The sequence below is a fragment of the Diadema setosum genome, chromosome 11, assembly GCF_964275005.1.
Source record: "Diadema setosum chromosome 11, eeDiaSeto1, whole genome shotgun sequence".
Classification (NCBI taxonomy): Eukaryota; Metazoa; Echinodermata; class Echinoidea; order Diadematoida; family Diadematidae; genus Diadema; species Diadema setosum.
This window is the reverse complement of record NC_092695.1, coordinates 9,611,789-9,625,651: the sequence shown is the minus strand read 5'-3', so window position 1 is coordinate 9,625,651 and position 13,863 is coordinate 9,611,789. Positions and strand designations below refer to the sequence as shown.

At 39.1% G+C, this 13,863-nt stretch overlaps 1 protein-coding gene and 1 long non-coding RNA gene across 2 annotated transcripts in view; both read right to left on the bottom strand.

The window, feature by feature from the left end:
* The window catches only part of LOC140235151 (C-Jun-amino-terminal kinase-interacting protein 4-like), a 104,955-nt gene extending 104,274 nt beyond the window's left edge, over positions 1 to 681 (bottom strand). The window contains exon 1 of the mRNA XM_072315187.1: positions 196 to 681. Coding sequence (XP_072171288.1) covers positions 196 to 501 — 306 coding nt within the window. The 5' untranslated portion in view covers positions 502 to 681. The remainder of the gene's footprint in view (positions 1 to 195) is intronic.
* A 5,264-nt stretch (positions 682 to 5,945) lies between these two features.
* Positions 5,946 to 10,990, bottom strand: LOC140234781 (uncharacterized). The gene is made up of 3 exons (XR_011901653.1): positions 10,851 to 10,990; positions 8,124 to 8,278; positions 5,946 to 7,257 (listed from the first exon to the last, which is right to left on the bottom strand). It is a non-coding gene; the product is annotated as an uncharacterized lncRNA (long non-coding RNA).
* Positions 10,991 to 13,863: the final 2,873 nt, after the last annotated feature.

Below are 13,863 nucleotides of genomic sequence, written 5' to 3'. Positions count from 1 at the left end.
GCCATGAAAAAAAAAATGAACAAAGTTAAATTCAATCTCTCGCTATCCTTCATCAGCTTCATGACTTACAATTGTAGAATCTATACATTTACAACGTGACAGCAGCAGTGATTGCTATCATATCACAGCCGGTTACTTGTATTATTATAATTTTAGCAACCGGTAACCCACGCCCATTTTGTTCAAACCACCCACCTGTTCTGATTGCTTTCGAAGTTGTTTCTCCCGTTCATACTGTGTGATGAGCTGTTCGTTGTCGTCCTTTATCAATTCCAGCTCTACTTCGTGCTCCTGGTTTTCTGTGACTGTATTCTCAAGTGTTTCGAGGACGTTGACGACGAGCGGCATCAACTCTTTCACGACATCTTCATCGTATGTTTTGATCATACGCTCGAACTCGCGGTAGATGCTAGCCGCGATACCCTGGACCCTCTCTGACATCACCGAAGGGCCCGTCTCGTCCCCCGTGCCGTACACGGTCTCCAACCCATCGTCCATCATCTTGCCTCGCAAACCTTCTGCTGCTTGCTCTGCGACCAAATCCTTGCTTTAATCCGATAACTAATCCACGTGAGATATCGTAGAGGTGTCACCACTTTTTGTTAATGCGTTCACTGTAATTTGCGGCTTTAAAAAAGAACGAAATGCGTTCGATTATTTGCCGGCCATCTCGGCAGTAGAAGTTGCTACACTTGTATAATTTCGCTAGAGGACAGACACTTGTCCTAGGTATACATACAGCATGCAGTAAGTACAACCGACGTACATGTACGTTTTACACACAGTACGGCAGCAGGGATAAAATTAGCGAAATACCGTCGATCAGCCAACAAACAGCGCACATACTGTACCGCGTACAGTACAGTGTATACGTGTAGCAAGCGTTTGTAACATGCATGCAAGCATGCGACCCACATAGGATGGGCGCAGCAGCGTAGTCGCAACGGAGCGCAGATTGGTCGCTCGCTCGCACAACGTGGTAGGATCTTGTAGCAAGTGCTTACTGAGTGTGTAGTGTATGTATGTGTGTGTGTGTGTGTGTGCGCGTGCATACGTACTGCATATTTCGTTATACGACACGACACGACACAGCACGACACGACACAACACGACACGACACGACACGTCAAAAGATGGCGCTAGACCACCAAAAAGGGCATAACCAAGGTTGAATCTGCAGACTACAGTACCTCGTACTAGTACTAGGTACTAGTATTTAGCGTTTTTAAAATAATTCTGGGCACTGTTATATGAAAATTGTCAGCCCTGCCAAGTTTTCATTCTCTGACAATTACCAAAGTAAACAATTAGTGATCAGAGTTTCTCAGCCAATCAAAACCAAGGATTTTACTCAAACTGTCAAAGGATGACACTTGTCATAATAAGGGCTGACAATTTTCATGAAACAGCAGTAGGTACCGTCCTTTACAGCATTACATTATTTGGGGGACTTCATCCACTTTTTATAGCAAGGAGGAAAACCTGGATTTTTATTTCACAACTCCTAAGTGTGTCATGCAATGACTTTATGTGCCATAGGAGTACCCCATTTTATATGATAGGAGTTAGAACACATGCCTCAAAAAAATCTATGAGTCTTCACTGAATTAATATTCCTAGGGACTTTGTGGATCCAGTGGCGGATCCAGAGGGGGCGCAACCGGCACATGCCCCCCCCCCCCCCCTCTATTTTTCGTTAAAAACAAAAGAAATAAAAAGGAAAAAAAAATGAAATGAAACCCGGAAGTGGCACCAGAAATATTAGTTGCATCCCCCTTTACAGAATTCCTGGATCCGCCCCTGGGATCTATCCCCTTTTGGACCAAACTTTTAGCATGGTGATGTGCATCATGTAAATGTTGATTCAGAGACTAGTTTCTGTGACTTTGTGTATTTTTCTGGGGTGATTTGTTATTTTTACAAATTCTAATGTTTTCTTCATCTCTCAAAAGAATTTGTGATATATGCATAGAAATTAAATATCTCACAACTAATGATCATGAAATAATTGGGTGATCTGGGTGTTAGTTATAGTCTAGAATTACTGGGGGGGAGGGGGGGGGGAGAGTGCAGTCAAGCATGCACACTGATTTCTGATTGGATCCCGCTGGATTTATCACCTTTTGTAACAAAATGGAAATGGATATTGCATCCTTTTGTAATGAAACTCATTTTTTATTGCCTGATTTCTCCATTTTTTCACAAGAATTTCAATATACTGAATTCACAGGTCACCATGATCTCAGAGGGAACAGGTTAATGAAGATACTGTATGGGACTGCTAAAATGAATACACTGTACATCTTTTTCTGTTAAATACCCACACATTTGATGAAAAGTTAATGTAACACATTTTGGAAAGAAACTCTTCATATATTCAATAGGACAGTCACACTTTCCGTTTGAGCAAAAGATGGACATTGTTGATCTTTTATTGAATAAAATTGTTGATTTATTGTTTGGTCTGTACTTTTTCGGTTCAATGACCTGTACTGCAAAGAGTTAAAGGGAACCCAATCCCAAAGAACAATGTGGATTGAGTGAAAGCAGCAACATTAGTAGAACACATCAGTGAAAGTTTGAGGAAAATCGGACAATCGATGCAAAAGTTGCAAATTTTTAAAGTTTTGGCGTTGGAACCGCTGGAGGAGGAGACTACTAGAGGTTATGATGTATGTGTGGACAACAATATAAAGAAAATATAAAGAAAATTCCACAAAAATTCACTTTTCCAGCATAATGAAAGAGCACTTGACTAACCGCTCTCAGAAAGCAGGAGGAATATGCTACCCTTAACATAATTATGTCAGTCTCATGTTGATGGAATGTGTAATTTTCATGAAAAATTAATCTTTTGTGAAATTCCCTTTAAAATTTCCTTATATTGTTGTCCACACATATGTCATGATCTCTAGAAGTCTTCTCGTCCAGGGGTTCCAACACCAAAACTTTAAAAATTCCTAACTTTTGCATCGATTGTCCAATTTTCCTCAAACTTTCGCTGATATGTTCTACTAATGTTGCTGCTTTCACTCAATTTACATTTCTCTTTGGGTTTGGGTTTCCTTTAATAGTTTATTTGGAATTCAAAGGGAAACCAAACCAAAAGAGCAATAAAATGTGGATTGAGTGAAAGCAGCAACATTAGTAGAACACATTCATGAAAGTTTAAGGAAAATCGGACAATCGATGCAAAAGTTACAAATTTTTGAAGTTTTGGTGTTGGAACCACTGGATGAGGAGACTACTGGAGGTTATGGCGTATGTGTGGACAACAATATAAAGAAAATAATAAAGAAAATTCTACAAAAATTCACTTTTCTAGCAATATGAAAGAGCACTTGACTAACCACTTTCAGAAAGCAGGGGGAATAATTGCTACCCTTAACATATGTCAGTATCAAGTTGATGGAATGTTCAATTTTCATGAAAAATTAATTTTTGAGGAATTCCCTTTATAATTTCCTTATATTGTTGTCCACACATACGTCATAACCTCTAGTAGTCTCCTCATCCATCAGTTCCAACACCAAAACTTTAAAAATTCCTAACTTTTGCATCGATTGTCCGATTTTCCTCAAACTTTCACTGATATGTTCTACTAATGTTGACTGCTTTCACCCAATCCAAATTTCTCTTTGGGTTTGGGTTTCCTTTAAGCTGATGAGTCCCATTTACTATGTGTTTGGTTTTGTTTGTTTGTTTGTTTGTTTGTGTTTTTTGTGGAGGTTCATACACAGAAATTATATTCTTTGGTATCGTAGCATGAGACAAAAGCATAATTATAAACCTAGACCAATTACTTGAATTTTTCCTGAAGGATGCAAATATTTTGTCATGGTCAATAAAAACCTAAAAGTCAATTTTTAGGTGTACATTGCTTCAGGTTTGATTTTGCAGCTCCCCAAAGTGCAGTGTATAATGAGTCATCAACAGCTTTGTAAATTCCCAAGCAGACATCAAGTTGTGCATGGCACTACTTAAAAATCTAGCTACCCTGTATCAGACTTTTCTTTGGAATATCTACTTTATAAGAAGAACTTTAATGCAAAAACAATTATCCCCATTTAATCAATTTGAGATATTTTAGATTCAAGCTGCTGAAAAACAATGAAAAAAAAATGAATGAAATATGTGACAATTTAAATATCTTCAAAATCATTTCTTGTTAATTGTTATGCAATGAGTGCAGAATCATTCAAAAAAAAAACAACAACTTATATCTTTGATATGATGATGACCTCAATTTAAAACTTTGACAATGACATTTATCTGTTTTTGTATTCAAACTCTTCATGTACTCGCAATCTGAGAGCTCCTGCAAATACCATCCTATCATTCCATAATTTTCCCTCCTTAAACTACAGCCAAACCTGTCTGTAGCGACCACCTGCCATGTGCAACCAATTCCCCCACAAGAGAAAAGCCATACTAATGACTATAGCAGCTACCTGTCTACAACAGCCACCTTTTTCATCTCCCTTGGGGTGGCTGCTAGACCGGTTTAACTGTACTAAATTCATTTACCCTTCTGCAAGCAGTCCCTCTTCTCATCTGAACATGCCTATTGTGCACCTTCTCCTTCTCAACAATCTATCCAGTTTAATCAGTTTCTTTGTTCCTTGTTTGACATCAAGGGTCCAGGTTTAATCATCTCCTTTGTTTCTTACTTTGCATCAAGTGCCCAGTTTAATCAGCTCCTTCCTTCCTTGCCTCGTATCAAGCTTCTGTTACAACATATTCACATAGTTTAACCCTTATGCACCTAGAGATTTCAAATACATGTAATGTAATCCTCTTCTCACTGAAATGAGCAGTAGCTTTCAAATAATATTGTGCCTGGCAAACTGCAATCGCATAACATTTGAAGATTGAAGTGCAATTTCTCATCATGCTCAGGTTGGCTTTCATAAAGAGAATGGTAAAAGTGTAGTTAAAATCCTACCTAAGGTTACAAATAAGGTATGTGGAACTTAATGCTTTCACATAATATAAGCAGCCACGACATGCAAATTTAAGGATATTATGTCATCACCTTATAGGTCTCCATTTCATTTGTACACAAATCTTGATTAAATTTTGAGTTTTTTTACATGAAATCATAAAGCATATGTTGTACCTTTTGTGCCGAATCATTGTGATATCTTACCAATAATCTTTAAAGCAGAAATCGGTGGTAGTTGTTAACAGGTGCGTTTTCATATTGTGTGTACGTTTTCATATCTCCTCTAATGTTGGTGCGGCGTTGTGCATCACTATACATCGTACATTTATAATGAAAACATGCAAAACAGATACCACAAGTTTCTTATTTGATACCCGATTTTTATGAAACTTCTGGCCGTTTTACCCAACTTCTGTATTCAATACAGTCACTAGGAATATGGCATGGTATAGCACGAAATTCACAGAAATTATACAAATTAAAGGAAAGAATGCATTTTCACACACTGTATCTTACACACACACTCACGCACGCACACACACACACACAGGCATGCACGCACACACACACACGCACGCACGCACACACATTTTGTGGTTTTAGGGCCCAGAAATGATGTAACTTTCTATTCCCTTAGTTTTAACACCTCAGTGAACACATTGTTGTTTTTTGTCTATACTCACACTTGAATCTGGTAAATTTGACAAAAGTTCTTCTTCTCCTTCTTTTGATTCTTAGCTCTCCCTGACGCATTCTGTTCTTGAATATGATGCTCAAAAAACTTGCCCTAACTACAATACAGTCAACCTCACCCAAGTCGAATTTATCTGGACTGCAGAAATAGCTTCGACTTAGGGAAAATTCAATTTACAAGGGATCAAAATCAATAGAATATAAAGAGAAGAGGACTTGAAAAGAGGCAATTATTCAACTTATGCAAGGTCGACTGTAGCATCAAAGCACTGTAACATAATTACCACCACTATCAGAAATGCACACATTTTCACTTCTGTTGTGTCTTTATTATCCATCTATTGGTATAAAAAAGAACACCTCCTGTACACTTTCATCACAGACACTTACAAGGTAGCATACTTTGTGAGGTTGTGAACATATAAAATACAACTTATGCTGTTGTCTAGATATAATATGGAAAACATGAAAATCAATTTTGATGTATTCTGTGGCAATTTAGTGTCATTTTTTTTTTCTTTCAAGGATCAAAATCGGTCAAAAACTTTGTCATCCTCACATTTGATACAATGATGTCATTTTAGATTATGGCAGTTACTAACAATAATGCCATATTTGCATGAATATTATAGCAGCACACTCGGTACAGCTGTCAGAAGATGGCATATCTTCAAATAATAACAATACAATGTATCATTCACCTTCTCCCAACAAGACAGAATATCAGTAAATCAATGTACCATCTCAAAAAAAAAACAACAACAACAAAGCCCATCAACTAGATAAGACATATATGCCAATTGAAAACTTCTCATAAAAATAAATGTTAATTTGTTATCACTTGCTAAAATGCCGATGGAAACTATTGGGTGATTTTTGCTAGATCATGAATAATCAGCATCCTACACTCATGACAACATTCACTCATTATGGCATCTCCTCATAAGCCTTTTCAAAAGGAAGCCCAGCAGTACGTCTTCCACGATATCCAATTTAAGAGATTGAGACAGCCATCTAGCAAACTACCATTTCTGAGGTCTCCAAACTGGCATACACACCAATATGATGTTTGCTGAAAGGCAGGGAGATAACTAATATCATTCTATGGACACCACTGTTTTATCTACTTAAACAAACCAAACTGTTCATTGCATCACATTCTCTCGCAAAATTTTAACCAAAATACGCCCATGTTATCTTAAATACAGCTAGTAGCATGAGATGATTCTTCAAACTTATTATTAAATAAAAAAGCATGAGTCCTTGCAACTTCACTGCAGGATGAAATAAAGTGAGCTGGTGACCTCTGACCTTTACTGCTACCAGTAGTTGAAATGCGCACAAATTCCAATAGCACAAATTCTGATACCAGAGAGTCTGGGCAGAGAGAGTGCCCTTCAGGATCTACCCAACAGTGGGAAAATCCTCAAACATATCTATTGGGGCACATGGAGGAAAGAAAATATCTAGTTCGAGCACCCCCAAGTTTAATCAAGATTCTTAAGTATCTCCTTGGCAACCAAGAAGCATGGCATGATGTCAGATTTCCACAGCGAGGACAACGGCACGCTGTCATCAACTGGACTCATAGAAACCAAGCTGATCCAATATGACAGGAGCTGGAAAGGAAGAGTACACATAGGAGGAAGAGTAACAAATAAAAACACATGTATACTGATAAGTATATTGACAGCTAATCCTGACTGAAAAACAACACAAAGTCCTCAACAGATCTAATTGCCATTGTGTTTCAAAAGAGATGTTGGAATAAATGCCCACTTCCCATTTTTAACTTCAGCAATCTACTTAATACAGGTATCGTTTTGTTTTTGTTTTTGTTTGTTAAGTTTTGGAAATTATGAGGGCTCTATTCCACTCTGATGTCATAGTCAGTATGAAGTAGAACACCACTGTGATCAGGTTGATGGTAACTGCTTTGTGAACAGTATCTCACTCAATGCAAACATATTTTAGTCAGTTACTTCTTCTGCTTTATTATACAACAGATATATTTTCTAGTTTTTTGAAGCCTTCACATTCTGGTCTCATTGAACAAGGATAAGTTTGCATCCTGAACAATCAATCTGATCAATATGACAACAATGCAGCAATATACTTTTACAAATGATGTATGTACTAGCCACTACCTTAACACAAATGTTCTGTTGATGAAACTTTTTGATCTCATGTAGTCTTTTTTTTTTGGGGGGGGGGGGGGTGGGGGGAGGGGGAGGGGCAGGGGTTGTCACTGAAATCTGTAATATCATTTCTATTTTGCTGTTCAAGAGACTTGTGTGTGTGTGTGACAATAATAGGCTCCACAAAATAAATTTACAAAGGATAAATGGCAAATTGTGCTACATCATTTATATCACCTGTGTATGCTTAAATGTGTTTTGGAAAAAAAAAAGGAAGGCTGTCATATTCATAGCAAGCTGCAAAAGAACAATGCAGACACTATTTTCATATGGGCTACAACACTTACTTAATCTCAATGCTGCAACAACAACTGAAAAGATGACCAGGTTGCCCATGACAGATTTTCTCATCATTTCCTGTTCTTCCTTGGACTTTTCCGGAGGTTGCCCTGGGGTCTGCATCCGAAACATGGTTCTTACTTAGATTACTTCCACCCTGTACCTGCAGTACAATCAACACGATGGGTTAAAGTTTGTATGAAAGTTTGTATGATCCAAGCTTACTGTTGTTTTCACTGTGTAAATAAGTGCACACTTGCAAATACTCTGCAAACGACAATGACTGTGCCTTGAATTAATGAGTGATTGCATCGTAACAAGTGTATATTGAAGCTAAAGTTGATACTTCCTGTAATCCAATGTCATTTCAACTCATGTGCACTATCTGATACAGTAGAGTACATGATACACTGTTAGAAAATGTTTTGTGAAATATTGATGCAGTTTGGTACAGGTAAACCTGAGATATTTGCTGGAACACGAAGCCACATTACTGTACCACAGAAAATAGAACTGTTGCAATTTGAATATTTGGGCTTTGATTAATGTGATCCATGGGCATCATAATCGTGTGAGCACCCCTGCTGTCTTGTCTGATCTGGATCAAAAAGCAGGTGTGTCTTGCCAGAGTCTAAGGAAAGGTCCACTGTCTGTTGAGGAAACCTTCCAGCTGAATGTTCAATGCAAACAAAGATAGGTAAGGGAAAAAGCAAAAGCTCTTAAACTTAACATTGTAATAACAAAAACATTGGTTACTGACTGTTAAAATTAGTTCTTGATTTCTTGAGAAACATAGGAACAGCCAGCCATCAATAACCCAAGGCAAAAACATCTACACTATCGGCAACCGCACCAAGGATCAACCTCCCGTGGCTGTGCTAAGGTTCGTCCATGCGCAAAAGCACATAGGTTTCTACATGTAGCAGGCAGTTGAACTTTGGACAGCCTTGTATCTGAGTTGTGGTCCATGGTTGAATCATGGCAGCTAGAAAACTCATTCAAGACTCAACAACACCAAAACTCATGCTTTCCTAGAAGTTAACGATATGGTCTGGTCTTGAAATATTGGTAAACACCCTCCTCCAGCTCCCAGACAATGCGTTGTGACAGCTTCCCCTCATGCATGGCCTCTCTCTATCAGTGGCAGTGCCTTTCATCTCCTGCTGACGGATAGCCCGACCAGACACTGTTACGCTATGCGAAAACAGCATCTGACGAGCACGGCATGCAGCCTCGAAGTGAGGAACCTCAACACAACTACAAAACTTAGGAACATGTATACTTTTTCTCCTTTAAACAGAATACTTTACTCACGTTAAATGCATGTTTCTATTACAGAAGAATAGTTCGCCACACTGGGTCCATGGAGACCACTTGCGATAAGTCCGAGGAACAAATAAATGACACTTTCTGGCGCAATTCCTGACCGTCCGGCTTCGTCGTTGCAGGATTCAAAATGGCGCCTTGACTTATGCGCATGCGTGACCGGATGTGCTCCAGAGCGAGCGCGTGTGCGTTGAAAATGTCGAACAAACCTTGGCGTCTGCTACACAATAACCGTGGTATGGAGCTCAATGTTCCTCGCCCCGACCAGACGCCAGCCGCCTCCAAGCCCAGTACAGTTTATAGCTGTATACTAGTAACCGTGCGTACGCTGCTTGAGTGTAGCAGCACGGTCGACAGCGCGACCTTTTGAAAGTGCATTCACATCACGAGCGTGACCACCCGATATCTAAACTTGGCCTGGCGTGAAAGATTGTGTACGGTGTGGACATGCTGGATATGATGATCAATTTCGGTAAGTTTCATTACGTACATTTGAATACCGATAGCATCAGATGCAGAGTAAATATTGAAGAGTATACTCGATGAGTTTGAGGTGACAAAAAAGATCGTATTCAGTATCAAAAGTCAAAGCTATCGTGATACGATTACGTCGCTCTCCTAGTGGTTGGTGGTCGCGCTCGCACAGCCCTGTCGCGACGTACCATGTACAGCGACTGGGCTGTGTATATTCAGCTGACGGAAGGCAGCAGCAGCTAGCTTCAAGGCAGGTGTAAATTATTGGCACATGCCCGGAGGAGAGCCATAAAAGTCAAAAAATATTATCTTTAAAAATCCTCCGAAAAGATTTTTCAGTCAACCTTTGACCGAAAGATCGGTCCGTATCCGTTGGTCGTCAGGGATATGTTCCGGGGAGACTGCGGCTGCGCGTCTGGCTTCATGGATCTTTGACCGAAAGATCGGTCTGTATCTGTTCGTCGGGGAAATGTTCCGCGAAGACTGCGTCTGGCTTCACGCCCACGGATCCCCTCCTATGGAGGAGAGCGATAACGACGCAACGTCAAAAAATAAAAGACTCCTCCGGACAGACGGATCTTTCTATCTACATGGATCTATGCCTATGCTATGGAGGAGAGCGATAACGTAAAAAAAAAAAAAAATAAATAAATAAAAGACTCATCCGGACAGACGGATCTTTCTGTCTATCATGCACTATACAACCAGGAAGGTGAGATTTTTTCTCTTACCTCCCTGCTATAACACACCCTACGTGATTATGAATACGCCGGACTGAAGAGACGTTCCTGGCTGTGTCGGTCGTGGAACATGTGGTGCATAAGGAATGACTTTGTCTTTACTCACAGAGTAGAAAGCCCATGCCAGCCAGAGTAATAATATTGATTATTGGCGTGACAAGTATACCAATAAATACATCATTCACATATACTCACTTGGCCAATTCCAAAAGATACAATTTCTGATTCACTTCTGGATATCTACGGCGAAAGCGTGTGTTTTCAACCACAACCGAGCTCTAGCCGCGCCGCAGTAATAACAGCACGGTACGCGGTTCGTGCAATAACCAATGCAACCAACCCCGGCCCCACTGCTGGTACCAAAGAGAAAGTGCACGTTTTACCCACAGATATAAATAGGTAGATTGATCAAGCCCATTCACAACCCATGCGTAGCTTTATAGCCAGTTGCGCGCACATTACATGCCGCCATTTTGTTAGTCTTCTGTTACGTCACGGCTTGCGATGAACAGGGGGAGGTAAAAAAGAAAAAAAAAAGTCAGCGTAGGCCTGCGCTATGCTGTAACTCTGCAAACCCTGCTGCGCGCACGCAAACCGTGACGTAACAAAAGACTAACCAAAATGGCGGAGATCGCGTGCGCTGGCTATGCTTTCAGACCCCACTTGATCATTCTACCTATATAGTTCTGTGGTTTTACCCGATTCACACAGGTCCCATTAATACACCACCACCTCACGCAACGGCATTTTTTTTCCCGTATTACACATTTGTTAGGTCGACTTGTCTATAAGTTGTTATTTTTATTTTTTATATTTTTTTATTTATTTATTTATTTATTTATTTATTTATTTATTTATTTATTTATTTATTTATTTTTTTTTTTTTTTGGGGGGGGGGGTACGGTTGTTTGACTGACAAACGCAATCACAACAAACAACCGTTACAATAAATCTATTTATTTGTTTATTTATTTATTTATTTATTTATTTATTCATTCATTCATTTATTCATTCATTCATTCATTCATTCATTCATTCATTCATTCATTCATTCATTTATTTATTATTCATTTATTTATTTATCTATTCATTTATTCATTTCTTTATTCATTCATTCATTTATTACGTAGCCAACAACCACCGACCCTGCTAGGTAAAATCTGTCAACACACACTAACTGACCAAACATCAGATGGTACACTATGCCATAATGCCTAATATAATGTTGTTGTTTTTTCTGAATTCCTGTTAATTTAATAAACAATAAGCACAAAAGGAAGGCAGGGGAAAGATCTAACTTTTTTTTTTTTTTTTTTTTTTTTTACAAGGGGGAGGAGGGTTTACCCAATGACGATGGGTTATAACAATAAACAAAGCAGATGGATTCCATATTTCTTTGTTGCTGCCACTTTTCTCAAAATACGCTGACAAGCAAAAAAAAAAAAAAAAAAAAAGGGGAGGGAGAAAGAAAGAAAGAATGAAACGTAAATAATATGACCCCCTACACAAAACAAAACAAACAAAAAGGGGAGCCCAAGGGGGTTTAAACACCTAACCCCCTCCCCCTGTTCTAAACCAGTGTACTTACAAATCAGTGTGGACACTCGAGAATTACCCAAACGATATATTTCAGCGTTGGGATATGTCCCAACTGCTTAACTTCGATTTGAAGCAGTGACATGCCTGCCCGAGGAGATAACCGAGCATGTTTGGACTGTTTTCACACGTACCTTTATAGAGTGGAGAGTGGGGAACAATGTGATATGTATCATTTGTAAGACCTATATAGAATGATGAAACAGAGTTAAGGCCAAAAGAATGTCAATGTAGGCGTTTTGAATTCCGAAGCGGTCATGTTCACAAGTAAAAAAATCAATGAAATCTCCCCCGTCAATATCACGATGTGAAAGTGTTAATGACCGCGATTGTGAAGAAATTACAATGTTAATTTTTTTTAGGCAAAATAGATGCATGATGGTCATATTAATATGCTCTCAAACAATCACTGGTTTAGGATCTGCTTCGTTATCTTATAATCTACCATTATCTCCACAAATCCATGTTAGTCACTGTCTCAGTCTGAATACTCAATTCTGATTGGCTGATATGTGACTTATGCCTGATTTCCTGACTAAATAGTATCTGACTGCATCTTTCTGTGCAACAGGGTCGGCTACTCCAACTGTCCTGATAGGAGGTGATACAGTGAAGACAAACAAAATGGAAAATGGGATAAATTGCACTAGGTAAAAAGTAATTCCAGTTTTGGTTTGTTTTGTTTTTGTACTGGCATATACCTGGTACTAAAGTAAAGATCATTACTAGAACCTCAATTGTGCACAGATTTTGGTGCAGGGCTATCTCAGTGTGATCAATTAATCCTTTGACCATTAAGTCAAGGCTGAAGGTTTGACACTAACAGATCTACAATAGTTAATTGTCGAAGTTTCACTTTACACACCCTCCCTTCAATGGTCTTAATGTTTCAGATATTCTACAAACTTAAAAAAAAAAAACAAACTCATCAATCGTTTGTAAATGAAGTGTCAGGCAGGTGTCTGGTTATCGAGTTACAAAAAAACGATAAAAGGCATTCAACAGAAAAATGGAAATTGCAGGAATGAAAATCGATATCACGACCGTAGTGACTGAGATGTGATATTAAATAATTAAAAATGAATGAATGAATGAATGAATGAATGGACAATCAGGGCAATTTATCATATTTACGAACACTTGACTTTACGAACATCTAGACTAGTCTGCAGTCGTCGATGAGTGTGTGTGTGTATGTGTGTGTGTGAAATATTGAAAAACTATAAAAATATTGAAAAAAACCCCAAAAAGTGTGCGTGGTGTGTGTGTGTGTGTTTTTCGTGTGAAGTGTGGGTGTGTGAGTGTGTGAGTGTGTGTGTGTGTGTGTCTCATGAGTTATGAATAGGGCCCACGTGTGTGTTTGTTAATGTATGTACAAGATGTGCGCGCGTGTGTGTGTGTGTGTGTGTGGCGGATGTTTGTGTATAGATTGCGGGGGGGGGGGGGGGGTCGACAGGTGCAGGGGGAGGGGAAGAGAGGGGATGGAGATTGAAAAAAGCAAAACAGATCAGAGGGTCGCCACAGCTGGGGAGAGCTGCGGGGAGAGTGGATTTCTTTGGGCAATTTACAAGATGATGACATTCTGATTTGCTGTACAATTGTGTTTTTTTCC